A 14217-nucleotide genomic window follows, 5' to 3' on the forward strand; every position below is an offset into this window, starting at 1 on the left:
TAAGTTATCTCTTAGTAAAGAGTGTCGCCCGGGCACAGTAGCTCAGCCTGTAATCCCAGCATTTTGGGAGGCCGAGGTGGGTGGATTGCCTGAGCTCTGGAGTTCAAGACCAGCCTGGCCAACATGGCAAAACCCTGTTTCTACTAAAAAATACAAAAAAATTAACCAGGCATGCCCATGTGTGCCTGTAGTCCCAGCTCCTCAGGAGGCTGAGGCAGGAGAATTGCTTCAATACAGGAGGCGAAGGTTGCAGTGAGCCGAGATTGCGTCACTGCACTCTACATGAGCAACAGAGCAAGATTCTGTCTCCAAAAAATAAAATAAAATAAAATAAAATAAAAAGCTGGGCATGGTGGCTTGCACCTGTAATCACAGCACATTGAAAGGCCAAAGTGGCAGGATCACCTGAGGTCAGGAGTTCCAGACCGGCCAGACCCATATGGTGAAACCTCGCCTCTGCTAAAAAAAAAAGTGTCTAACTCCTCTCCCTCATCATTATTCCTCATGATTTGTCAAAAAAAGTTTCAGAGCTATCATATTGAGTTATTTAAGCCAACATCAATAAATGGCTCTCAGAATAAGACTTTGAAAATAATATAATACTCTATATTAGGCATGGTGGCTCGTGCCTATAATCCCAGCCCTTTAGGAGGCTGTGGCAGAAAGATCACTTCAGGTCAAAAATTTGAGATCAGCCAGAACAACATAGTGAGACCGCCATCTCTCCAAAAAAGTTAAAAAAAAAAAAAAAATAGCCAGGCATGGTGGCTCATGCCTGTAGACCCGGCTTTTTAAGTAAGAGACTGAGGCGAAAGCATGACTTGTACCCAAAGTTTAGGTCTTCATTGAGTTATGACCACATCAGCACACTTCCACCTGGAAGACACACAAAGACCATAACTCAAATAAACAAACAAACAAAAACAAAAAACCACACACACACACACACACACACACACACACACAAAATAATAATGAATCCTGTAAATAAGGATTCTGATGCCATAAGCCTTTCCTTAAACTGCAAATGTTTCATGCCAATTTGAATTGCATTTTAAGAAGTAATAATTCTTGGGGTAAAGGCCATAGAATAAAACACCCGGAAATAAATCCACATATTTACAGCCAACTGATTTTGGACTAAGGTGCCAAAAGCATACATTAGGGAAAGGACACACTCTTCAAATGAATGGCACTGGGAAAACTAAATTATAACTTCTTATTGTTTAGGAAATTTTTTTTTTTTTTTGAGATGGAATTTCGCTCTTGTTACCCAGGCTGGAATGCAATGGCGCCATCTCGGCTCACTGCAACATCCGCCTCCTGGGTTCAGGCAATTCTCCTGCCTCAGCCTCCTGAGTAGCTGGGACTACAGGCACGCACTACTGTGCCCAGCTAATTTTTTGTATTTTTAGTAGAGACGGGGTTTCACCATGTTGACCAGGATGGTCTCGACCTCTTGACCTCGTGATCCACCCGCCTCGGCCTCCCAAAGTGCTGGGATTACAGGCTTGAGCCACCGCTCCCGGCCTCTGCTCAGGAAAATTTTACCTGACAAGAAACCCAAGCAGCACTCAGAGCATTGGAGGAACACAATTTATTATGCCGGTGAGCCCAGAAGGGTTCACACCCAAAAGTCTGGACCCCGGCTAAGACTACACGGTTTCTATAGGTGAAGGCGCAAGGGAAGTAACTCAGAACTTAAGACAATGCAGCAGGGTTTAGACAACATGGCAGTTTTCTTAAGGCTTTTCAGTTAGTAAGCAATAAATTGAGGCACAGAAGCAGAAAGAAGCAGTTACTAACAAAAATAGGGTCAGTTTTAAAAATAGGGATGGTTGCTGGCAACGTGCTGACAAAATCCTGGGCAAAATTTCTACTTCACTATCTAACACCATGTAACATAATAAACTCAGAATCAATTAACGACTTAAATGGCCCAAATCATCAAACTACTACAAGTAAACACAGGGAAAATGATTCAGGACATTAGTCTGAACAAAGATTTTTATGGGTAAGACATCAGCAGCATAGGCAAAAAAACAAATGATAGACAAGTGGTACTACATTGAGCGAAAGAGCTTCTGCTCAGAAAACAACTGAGAGAAGAGAAAACTTGTAGAATGGGAGAAAATATTGTCAAGCTGGTCATCTAATAAGAAACTAATAATCAAAATATACAAGAAACTCAAACACCCTGACAGGAAAAAAATAATCTGAGTTCAAAATCAGGCAAAAGATCTGATTAGACATTTCTGGTTTTTTTTTAAGCAGAAATACAAATGGCCAATAAATACATTTAAAGATGCTCGGTATCACTAACCATCCAGGAACTAGAAATCAAACCTGCAATAATCTTGCTCCAGGTCAAATAAATGGCTCTCATTGAAAAGACAAAAAATAACAAATGCTGTTGGTGGGAAGGTAAATTAGTAGAGCCGCTATAGAAAACAACATGAGGTTTTCTCAAAAAACTAATACTGGAACTGCCGAGGGATCCAGCAACCCCACTACTGGGTATTCAGGCAACAGAAAACAAAAAGTCAAAAGGATGCCCATACTCGCATGTTTATTGTAGCACTAGTCACAACGGCTAATGTATGGAATCAACCTACATGTCCATCACCAAACTGATGGGAAAACATTGTGGTATACATACATTCAGCATATACAGAAATAAAATCTGTTATTTGTGGCCAATAGACATCAACAAACTAAGAATTGATAATCTAAAAATAAAGCTGCATGTTTACAGTCAACTGATTTTATACAAGGTTAACAAAAGAACAAAATGGGAAAAGAATAGTCTTTTCAACAAATGGTGCTGGGATGACTGGGCATCCATAGGCAAAATAAATAAATAAATAAAGTTGGACTCTCACCAAATAACCACATTTAAAAATTAACCCAAAATAAAACAGTTCACCGTAACTGCTAAAACTACAAGACCCTCAAAAGAAAACATTGGCATAAATCTTTGTGACTGCATTTGGCAGTGATTTCTTAGCTATGACTTCAAAGGAAAAATGAATTAAATGGACTTCAAAATTGAAAACTTCTGTGCCTGAGAAGACAGTATCAAGAAGTGAAAAGGCATGCCACTGAGTAGAAGAAAATACTCAAAAAGCCTGTATCTGATAAAGGACTTATAGCTGTGATATATAAAGAACGCTTGCAATTTATAAATAATGAGATAACCCAATCTTTAAAATGGGCAAAGATTTTGAATAGATATCACAGAAGATATAAAGATGGATATAAGCACGTTAATAGACGCTTAATGCAATTAGTCATTAGGAGAGTTTGAATCAAAACCACCATGTGGTATCACTTCATACCACAGAATGAAATATTTCTTCAACAATAAAGAGAAAATAAGTGTTAGCAAAAATGTAAAGAAATTAAAATGCTTATACAATGCTGGCAGCAATGTGAAGTGGTGCAGCCTGTTTGGAAAACAAACTGGCAGCTCCTCAAAAGGTTAAGCATGAAGTTACCATGTGACCCAGAAATTCCAGTCCTAAGTATATACTCAAGAAAAATACTAAGTATATACACAAGCACAAAAACTTATACATAAATGTTTACAGCAGAACTATTAAGAGTCAAAAAGTGGAAAGAACCCAAAGGTTCATCGAATGATGAATGGATAAATAAGATGTCTGATGTATCCATACAATGGAATATTACTCAGCAATAAGAAGAAATTAAGTACTGATACTGATAGAAGCAGGAGACAGCAAAATGGCTAGGCAGATATGGAAGGGTCCCCGGAGACTCTCCTACCAGCCCTGCAAGCGTTTACACCAGATGTTCTGTGCAGATAAGGGAACCTGCACAGGGTCTTGCCTGGACACGCCCGCAGTGGGCTGGAGGCCCACATGCACTGGGGGAATGGGGTAGAGCCACCAGGAATTAACACCTTATGCAGGGAAGGGGCCTGGCCTCTTCAGCTCATGTGTGGGGGCCCTGGTATTCAATTGTGAGGTGGAAACCTGTTTGCAAGACTCCTCTCTTTGCTGCGAGCCTTTTACTTAATAAATTCTGTCCTCCCCACCCTTCAATGTGTTTGTGTGCCCAATTTTTCCTGATCATGAGAGAAGAACCCAGATTTAGCTGAACTAAGGAGCAAAAGCTCGATACTTGCTACAACACAGATGCAGCATGAAAAATTAGGCTAAGTGAAATATGCCAGTCACAGTAGACCACTTGCTTTTTATTTCAGAGGCTTATAGGCAAATCTAAACAAAGAAGGCAGGTGGTTCCCTAGGGCTGGGGGAGGAAGGGGAATCTAGCGAAGATGGCTGAATGATGTGGGGTTTCTTCTTAGGGTGACAAAAATGTTCTAAAATTGACTGTAATGATGATTGCATAACTCTCTGCAAATGCTAAAAGCCAATGAATTGTATATGTTAAATAAGTGAATTGCATGGTGTGTTTATTATTTCTCAATAAATCTGTTAGCTCCCAAAATTTATTTGGTACTAGTGATCTGGAGACATGTACTGCTTGGTTTCAGATCACTGGCCAGGGTTCAAGACTAAGAAAATCAACAGCATGTCCTTTTTATAGAAAAAATACGATATACATTTTAAAAACTCTCCTTTTCATTAGTATCAAGTTGGGAAAATTAAAGAAAAAAAATCTTTCTTTCACTGCTTAAAGCACTGAGAGATTTATGTTGAGGAATAAGACGTTGTTTTCTTTTGCCCCAATTTCTATATAAAGGATCTGGAGAATCACACCCTTCAAACTATAAAATCTTATCAGATGGGTATTATTATTATTTTTATTAGCATTCTTTCATTTTAGAAGTTCACACCTATAATTTCATAACAATTGTGAAAATGATACTCAGAACTAGATGTTTTGATAAGACGTAGCAGAAATCTGTGGTTAAAGATGGTCACTGCAAACTTAAATCAGCATTCAATTCTGCCTTTTGTTTTTGTACAGAATTAATATAATTCTGATTCAGACAGATAACTTACTATCTTAACCTCTGCTCATAATCTTTACCATAAATGTAGGTCAGCACATACCTAAAAATTATTAATGATCCAACACGGTCACATGTGACATGGCACACTTAAACTTGGTACCAAACAAGGTGACAGTTCAATGAGATCTGATCAGCATATGCACCTGAACCTTGTCTGTCCCCTCAGAGCACTGTACACGGTAGTTAAAGAACTTTTGTACAATAAGAAATTCACAGGGATGAGGCCAGGCACGGTGGCTCACACCTATAATCCCAGCACTTTTGGAGGCAGAGGCAGGTGGATCACTTGAGGTCAGGAGTTCGAGACCAGCCTGGCCAACATGGTGAAACCCCGTCTCTACCGAAAATACAAAATTAGCTGAGTGTGGCGGCACACACCTGTAGTCCCAGCTACTCAGGAGACTAGGGCAGGAGAATCACTTAAACCCGGGAGGTGGAGGGTGCAGTGGGTCAAGATTGCATCACTGCATTCCAGCCTGGGCGACACAGCAAGACTCAGTCTCCACGACAACAAACAAGATATTCACAGGGATGAATTTCAATAGGAAAACAGCAGTGTAGAACTATATCCTTCCTAGTCAATGACACGTTTAGATCTTAAATAGGCACAGAAATAACAAAGGGCTTATACTGACAACTGCACAAAAATGAGTAACTTGGCAGCACAAGGTAGGGATTTTATGTGTCACAAGAGTATAGACTGTTCTACTTTTATGCTCTGCTCATTGCTATATCCTTTCGTGATTCCCTGAGATTCAGGTGAAATGCCCATCTAATACTGCCTGGAGAAGGGCCTCGTCCTCCTCAGCTGCTTCATAATCCTTTATTAGTACCAGTAACTGCAATAAACTAGGAGCTGGGCCATCCTCTGGCAGATTAAGCTCTGCGAACTGTTCTGTGGACTGCCCCAGCAATGACTTGGTCTAGGCAGGCCTGATTCACAGCATCTCTCTCAATTGCTCCTTTCTGTACCAGCTTCTGCAACAAAGGCTCCAGCCTTAGTACGTAATCCAACAACTTTTATTCCTCCTTCTGGTAAGTGGTTAGAAATTTGTCATGCAACTCTCTAGGACTATCTGTAACCCCAAATACCGGCTCAAGAGCCTGCAGGCATTCATCGACAGTAATTAAAGGATTGTTTACCTTGAGAACACGAATAACATCAAGTGCTGGGCCTCTAAGGCTCTCTAGCACTCACCTTCTCTTCTCTGCATCTGACACCTCCCACATGTTTAACATCTGAGTAGTATGAAACAGCCAGGGTTCAAATGCTTCTTCTTCTGGTTCTGGAGAATCACTGCCTGAGAACACACTCAGCTTTTTATAGTGGAAGTACTGCAGGGCAGGCTCAAGAGTCTCATTTAATGCCTGTGCCAACATAGGGGCCCACATTTCTGGGATCATGCCCTGCCCTAGGTCTAAGAAGCCATTTTCATATCTAAGAGCTCTGGTCAACTCACCCATTGTCATGCCCTCTCCCTCTAAAAATTCATTTAATCTGCTTAGAAAATCATTATCTGGGTCACAGGTCTTAAAGATCACTCTGCAGATACCCTTTTTTCCCCGTATCTCCTTAGGGACCAATGCACGACTAGTCTCTGCAGCAAGCCCTACCAGGACTACTTTGCAGTTCTCATCCCTCCTGAACATCCTTCCAAGCAGTCTGTACTCCCCTAGGGGAGCTACACCAGCCTGCAGAGCCTCCTCGATTTCTGCCATACTGCAGCTCTTGGGAAGGCCGGCAATTAACAGCGCTTTCCGAGGGCTCATGTCCATCCCCCTGCACCAGTCTTCTAAAAGCCTCAGTGTCATGGTGCCTGAAATAATAGACTTAAGTTCTAAACATTCCAGACCACAGGAAGCCACCGCAATTCAAAGTAATCCTCCGCGGTATCCCAGAGAAATCTCGTCAACGTGGTGAGGTCCAGCAGCCGTGATCTAGTGCTCCGTGCTCGCGTCTGGGCGCCCGCGGGCAAGGTGCCTGGCCAGGCCCAGAGAAGGCGCGGGAGGGCGGGCTCTTCTCGGCTCGGACGGACAGTCGGGGGCCAAAGCGATTGATGCCGGTCCTCCAAGTGCCTGCGATGCTCTCTGCAGCAAGGAGTGATGGAGCGATGACAGTCGCGAGCGGGCACCAGAGGGCAAAGCTGAGGAACGCTGAGTCGCCAGGCCCAGACAACCGCCCACCTGAAGGGACGCGCTGCCACCTGCAACGCCAGAGCCGGGAATCCAGCCCCAATTCCGGCCGATTTGTTCTCACCCAGAGAAGCTGCGCGGTGGGCAGGGCCAGATGGGTATTATTAACTCTTCTAATGTGACTTACTTTCTAACCTGATTCTGGTACAGAATAGATAGCAGAAGCTGAAGGAAATCAAAATATTTTACCCCCAAATGGCTGCCACAGGGCCAAGAGGTAAAAATGGCCCTGTGAAGCAGTCTTCTGTGAGGGAAATTGCATCTATAAGAAGTCTTCATTAATGTAGCTAGATCTCTCCCCTTCTAGATCATTCCAGATCTAGGGAAGATTAACTAAGATTCTGATGTATTTAAACATCTGAAAAGATATTTTTACCCTCTATTTTCTCTGAGGGCTGCAAGCTATGAGGCTTCATCTGCATAATAAGAACCTTGGCCTCCATAATCACCTTATCTTAAGGCATTCCTTTCTACTAGTTTCAAGTTTTAGACAACAGCTTAACTTTCTTTACCAATTGTCACCTAAAGAATCCCTAAAATCCCTTAACCTCTCTTTTTTGATAGTCCACTTTCAGGCTAAACCAACATGTGCCTTTCCTCATATTGATTTATGATTTTCCCTACAATTTCTGTCCACTGGAAATACATAAAACCAAACTGTAATGTGACTGTCTCACAGAACATTCTCAGGATCTCTTGAGATTGTGTAACCCAGGGCCACAGTCACCACATTGGCTCAGAATAAACCTTAAACATATTTGGGCAGAATTTGGGTTTTTCCATCATTAATATTTCCCCAAATTATATGAGTTTCAATTCTAAAACTAATTTAAAATGATGTTGTGTTGGAACATAAATTATTCTATATAAAGATACATGCATTTGTATGTTCATTGCAGCACTATTCACAATAGCAAAGACATGGAATCAATCCAGATGCCCATCAGTGATAAGATGGGATAAAGAAAATCTGGCATATATACACCATAGAATACTATGGAGCCATGAAAATGAATGAGATCATGCTCTTTGCAGAGACATGGATGAACCTGAAGCTGTTATCCTCAGCAAACTAATCCAAAAACAAAAACTAAACCCTGAATGTTCTCACCTATAAGTGGGAGCTGAACGATGAGAACACATGGACTTGGGAAGGGAACAACAAACACTGGGGCCTGTTGGGGTCAGGAGGGAGAGCATCAAGATCAATAGCAAATGCATGTGGGGCTTAGTATCTAGGTGATGGATTGATAGGTGCCGCAAACCATCATGGTAGACATTTACCTGTGTAACAAACCTGCACATCTCGCCCATGTAATCCAGACCTTAAAATAAAATAAAATTTGTTTAAGCATTACCTTCTGTTTTATCTTCTTAATCAGAATATCCATTTTCAGTTGATCTGTTTCTAAGTCTCCATGGAAACGGAAGTCTTCATTTCCAAATACATTTAACATACTTATTGTCATTTTTAGGAGTTTCTTATATCTGCAGAAATGCACAGAATTAGGAAGTCAAGTATTTTTAAGAGTAAATATTTAATAATTGGTTAAACAGATTTGTTATGGTGTATCAAAGAAACAAATCTATAAACTAGGATCCTCTCAGTTTCAACTGAACATAGTTTGAAAGCATTCTATATGAAACTATAATCTCAGATAAATAATATGAAGAACAATTTTTTTTTTGAGATGGAATTTTGCTCTTGTTGCCCAGGCTGAAGTGCAATGGCGTGATCTTGGCTCACTGCAAACTCTGCCTCCCAGGTTCAAGTGATTCTCCTGCCTCAGTCTTCCGAATCGCTGGGATTACAGGCATGCCCCACCACAACAGGCTAATTTTGTATTTTTGGTAGAGACGGGGTTTCACCATGTTGGTCAGGCTGATTTTGAACTCCAGACCTCAAATGATCCATCCACCTTGGCCTCCCAAAGTACTGGGATTACAGGTGTGAGCCACCATGCCAGGCCTAACCATACAGTTTTTATAAATGAACTATTCAGATCCATGTTGGTATGCTAGCATAAAATAACCTACTACCAAGTATAGGCCATAACCCAGAGATGAGTAACCAAGATAAAAAAGTAAAACATATACATGTTTGAAAAAGACACAAAAGCCACAGTCTATAAGAAAAGTACACACAAAAAGCATCAATGAGATCATTCAATGCAGAAAAAGAGAAGTAAGCAAATATCTTCAGTATCTGTGTTGAGGAGAAAAAGGAAACAGGCAGTTTTAGAAAAAAGGAAAGGAGCAGAGAGATATGTGAGGATTTAAAGACTCTGAAGAGAGCTAGAGATCTTTGCTGACATAATGTCAGCAAAATGAAAGAGATACAAAACCATGTAGAGAAAGGCAATGGCAGAAAAATGTTGATTAGAATCAGAAAACCAACTTAAGTGCTCAGTAAATAAATAGAAAAGTAACTGTTCAGGGCTTCAAAGACACATTCCATTTTTTTAAAAAAAAAATCTGTGATCAAACAGAAATGCTCATTTTACTCTTTTTCTTTAAGTTATATGTATAAACGTATAATTTATTTCTGTAAAACAGAAGTTTAATAACATGTGCACTTCATGTATACAAAGGAGGTATCCATGTAAAATGGGTAAACTTCCGTGATACATTTTATATATAAAAGGAAGAAAAACAGAAACAAAATACAAGCTACATATCAAGGTAAATTTTGATGCTAAAGAATGACACAAATAGGTCTTCTTTAAAGAATTTAAATGCAGCAGAGAAGGATTCTACAAAAGGAAGAAATGATGAGCAGATATCAAAAATATCTTCAGAAGTAAAAATTCAAACTAGATAATGAGAGCCTACTTGACATGATAGGTCCAGGGCTTTGTCAATACTGTTTTCTTTTTTTTTTTGAGACGGAGTTTCGCTCTTGTTACTCAGGCTGGAGTGCAATGGCGCGATCTCGGCTCACCACAACCTCCGCCTCCTGGGCTCAGGCAATTCTCCTGCCTCAGCCTCCTGAGTAGCTGGGATTACAGGCACGCACCACCATGCCCAGCTAATTCTTTGTATTTTTAGTAGAGACGGGGTTTCATCATGTTGACCTGGATGGTCTCAATCTCTTGACCTTGTGATCCACCCGCCTCAGCCTCCCAAAGGGCTGGGATTACAGGCATGAGGTCAATACTGTTTTCAAACTCAGTAAAGAATAAGTGTAATACTGTGGCATTCAAAAAAATTTAAGATTGTGCCTTTTTTTCACATATTTTTAATATAAATTTTTTCATCCCAACCTTGCCCCAGCAGCTCAGCCAACTCCTGCCCCCCTGGCCCACATGCCTGTAATGTTGTGTTGTGAGTTTCTAAAATACATTTTAAAATATACTTCATTTAATTATGAAAATGCAGACATAAAATGAATTTGTGTGTAGGTTTAGTCAAGTAAAATTAGAGTTAAATCAATTGATAAATGATTAAAATGTTTTACAGTAGGGAAACTTACCCAGTTGTCTCTTCTTCTAATTCGTTATTTTTCTTTCTTATTTGATCCACATTATACTCCAGTGATGATATTAACTCAAAAAGTTTTCTTAATTCTTCCTTTTCTTTGGGCTTGAAAAAAAGTGTTTAAAATTATTTTTATAAAATCTAGAGACACTAGAGATAAAAAATATTATTTCTTGTAAGTTGATGAATAATATGCATTTAGGCACGTGTATAAAGGGCATTTTTTAAACCTCACGCCAATAAGGACAGATTTCAAAAATAGGTTTCTTAAAACAGATAAAAATGATTCATACTTTCATCATTTTCTTTTCTGAAACTTAAACTGCCAAAAATGTTTGCTAAAAATGAGGGGTTTTACATATTAATACTAAGCGTTAGTAAGAAAAAAATAAGAGTAGTCATATTTACCTTTTAGTTTTTAAAGATGCTCTAGAAACATCGTCATTAATGGTTTAAGATACTCCAAGTTTTGTTGTTTACATCTTACTCAGATGATTTACTTACTTAGAAAACTCTTATCTAGTTCCCACGGTATTTTTGATTCTCATCTGTCCTCAGGCTGAGCTAAATACTCTCATTCTCTCTAAGTATTCACCCATGGGTTTCAGTTTTTCCCTTTCTCTTAACCACTTCTCTTTAAATAAAGTTTTTCTCTATAATAAACAAAAACATAACTTTTGTCTACTTATTGTGGCTTTAATATTATCCTATTTCTCCCCTTCCATTGGACTCTATGACACATGGTCTCATCCAGAGATCTTTTTCCATCACTTATTTGGTTTTTTAATACTGAAATCTGATTTTTAATAATTCCAATTAAAAAAAGTCCAAGGGTCATGAAGTACTTTATCCTGCTTTACTCAGCACAACTGCGAGCAGTGACAGTGACCATGCTCTGTCTGCTCCTCTGACTCCACTTCATTTCTAAATGCAGAAACCTCTGAAGTTCAGTTCTATTTCTTTCTATTCCTCTTTTTAAACTCTCTCAGGGCTCCTAAAATCTCAAAACTTTGACCCAGATTCCCTAATCTACATTTCCAGCTCTGACCTTTTTCTTGAGGCCTCTTCCTTCTGGTACACATATTATAGACAATATTCTCAACCACATGCTCATACATTGCTACTTGGTATAGATTACTTTCATAGATAATGAATCTTGTCTATTTTATGTTCATTCTTGTTGATGTCACTTTGAGTACAGTGCTATTTTCTAATCTTGAAGGGGACAGTCTCACCCTTAGGATATTGACCAGTATATGCTGTCTTTTTTTGCTTGCTTTCCTTCTTTTTGACCAATATACTTTGTCCTTTTTTCTTTTTCTTTTTTTTTTTTTTAAGGAGTTGCACTGTTTCAACTAGGCTGGAGTATAGTGGTGCCATCTCGGCTCACTGCAACTTGCACCTATTGGGTTCAAGTGATTCTTCTGCCTCAGCCTCCCAAATAGCCAGGACTACAGGTGCACCCCACCACACTCAGCTAATTTTTGTATTTTTATTAGAGACAGGGTTTCACCATGTTGGCTAGGCTGTTCTTGAACTCCTGACCTCAGAGAATCTACCCACCTCAGCCCCTCAAAATGTTGGGATTACAGACTCTAGCCACTGCACTTAGCTCTTGCTTTCTTTTGTAATTAAAACTTTCCCATGAGAATCAGATTATCAATTGTTTGACTCCGTTTTCTTTTGAATAATTTCCTTTTCCATAGAGATATGGCATGATGAAAGTCTTGTTCTAAAGTTTCTTTCAGAGGGACACTCGACTATATTGTTGGGAAGCTCCAGTCAGTAGAGGTCTCCCTTCTTCCCAATCAAGATTCGTCATCTCAAAATGGTGTCAACCAAATGTTGTAATCCAGGTAGTCTCTTGCTTAGGAATTCATGAAATAAGTACCTTCTGGAATAGAGGCTATTGATTGAGATGGTTTAATGCTGTCCTTACTAAATGTTTTACTCTCAAGCAGACATCAAAGTGGTTAACAAGTCTATACCTGATGTCTAACTCACTTATATGGGAATCTATACAAAACATTTTATTTATGAGACAAAGTCTCACTGTGTTACCCAGGCTGGAGTGCAGTGGCCTGATCACTGCTCACTGCAGCCTTGATATCCCGAGATCAAGTGACCTTCCTACCACAACCTCCCAATGTAGCTGGGACTACAGGTATGCACCACCATGCCTCAGTTATTAATTTTTTCTTTTTTGGTAGACACAGGGTCTCACTTATATTGCTCTGGCGGGTCTCAAATTCCTGGGCTCAAGCACTGCTCCTGCCTGAGTCTCCCAAAGTGCTAGGATTACTGGCATGAACCACCTTACCCAACCAGGTGTTTCATAGAATGGTTTGAGAGGCAGTATCTCCATACAAGCCGTAAGGCCTGGGTCTGAATCCCAGCTCTGCCAGGTGCGGGTAAGCCCCCATATAGGTACTGAGGAAGGAGAGCTAAGCAGAATCCTGGCACAATTAAGGCCTGGAGATTATCTCAGTTTATAGTGTTACTACTCAGTTATTTCCATATATATATACAAACTATATCTTAGTTTATAATCAGAGGAATGCCTAGAGCAGACATAGTATGGAGCATGAATTAAGGAATAAGCAGCTTATAGTTGGAGGAATGTCTGGAGCAAACACAGTGCAGAGCATGATTTAAGGGAAAAGCAGTTATACCAGGAGAAGAATCCATGGCCCAGGCGGCAGCGTTCAGAATCGTAAAGATACCTGCTGTGTGGCAGGCTTAAGGCGAGAGCCATTCCTTCTGATAAAGGAGTCATAGGACCTTGCTCCAGTTCCTGTGGAAGGCTGCCCTCAGACGGACAATTGCACCCTGGTGACTATGAACTTTATCAGCTCTTGTTACTGTGCTGCTCCAAAAGTATTCTCCTATGGAACTCATTGGAAGCTGCCAGCAGGTGGTATAGACCCTGACAGCTCTGTCACTGCTATGTGAATTAAAACATGCTCCTATAAATCTTCTTAGTAGCTTGCCGATTGATAGAGGTATTGCACACTGTACCCTCTTCACTGAGCACAGCCCTCATTCAAGCCTCAGTGACCTAATGGGGGTGGACCCCTTACTGCACATGGCCCTTGCCTCGATGACCTAATGGGAATGGACCCCTTGCTGCACACTGTCCACCTCCCAGCCTAGGTGACCTAATGGGGTGGACCCCTTGTTTTATTGCTCACGACCCTATTACTATCCTTAAAGATGACTTCACTCACTGCCCTGCCCCCTAACCTACACACAATAAATACTCACGCTTCTGGACATTCGGCGCCTCACCTGACTCTGCTCATAGGTGGCATGGCTCCCGGAACCCAGCTGTGTTTTCCTTTACTTCTGTGTCCTATCTCTTTATTTCTCAGATCCTGTATCTCAGCACAGCATAAGGGACACGCCACGACCCTGTGGGCCATCATCTCTACACCAGGTACTAGCTATGTGACCTTGAGAAAATTAATTTTCTGTGTCTCTGGTTCTTTAGTTATAAAATGGAGAGAATAATACCATCTAATTCACTGGGACGTTGGGAAGATTAA

The 14217-nt window shown here is 40.4% G+C and overlaps 1 protein-coding gene across 1 annotated transcript in view; it reads right to left on the reverse strand.

Annotated features, from left to right (window-relative positions):
- LOC100395653 (ankyrin repeat domain-containing protein 18B-like) overlaps positions 1 to 14217 on the reverse strand; it is a 47419-nt gene that overhangs the window by 10000 nt on the left and 23202 nt on the right. The window contains 2 exon segments of the mRNA XM_078348136.1: positions 8554 to 8683; positions 10668 to 10777. Of these exon segments, the coding sequence (XP_078204262.1) occupies positions 8554 to 8683; positions 10668 to 10777 (240 nt within the window).

The sequence above is a fragment of the Callithrix jacchus genome, chromosome 1 (genome assembly GCF_049354715.1).
Source record: "Callithrix jacchus isolate 240 chromosome 1, calJac240_pri, whole genome shotgun sequence".
Taxonomy (NCBI): domain Eukaryota; kingdom Metazoa; phylum Chordata; class Mammalia; order Primates; family Cebidae; genus Callithrix; species Callithrix jacchus.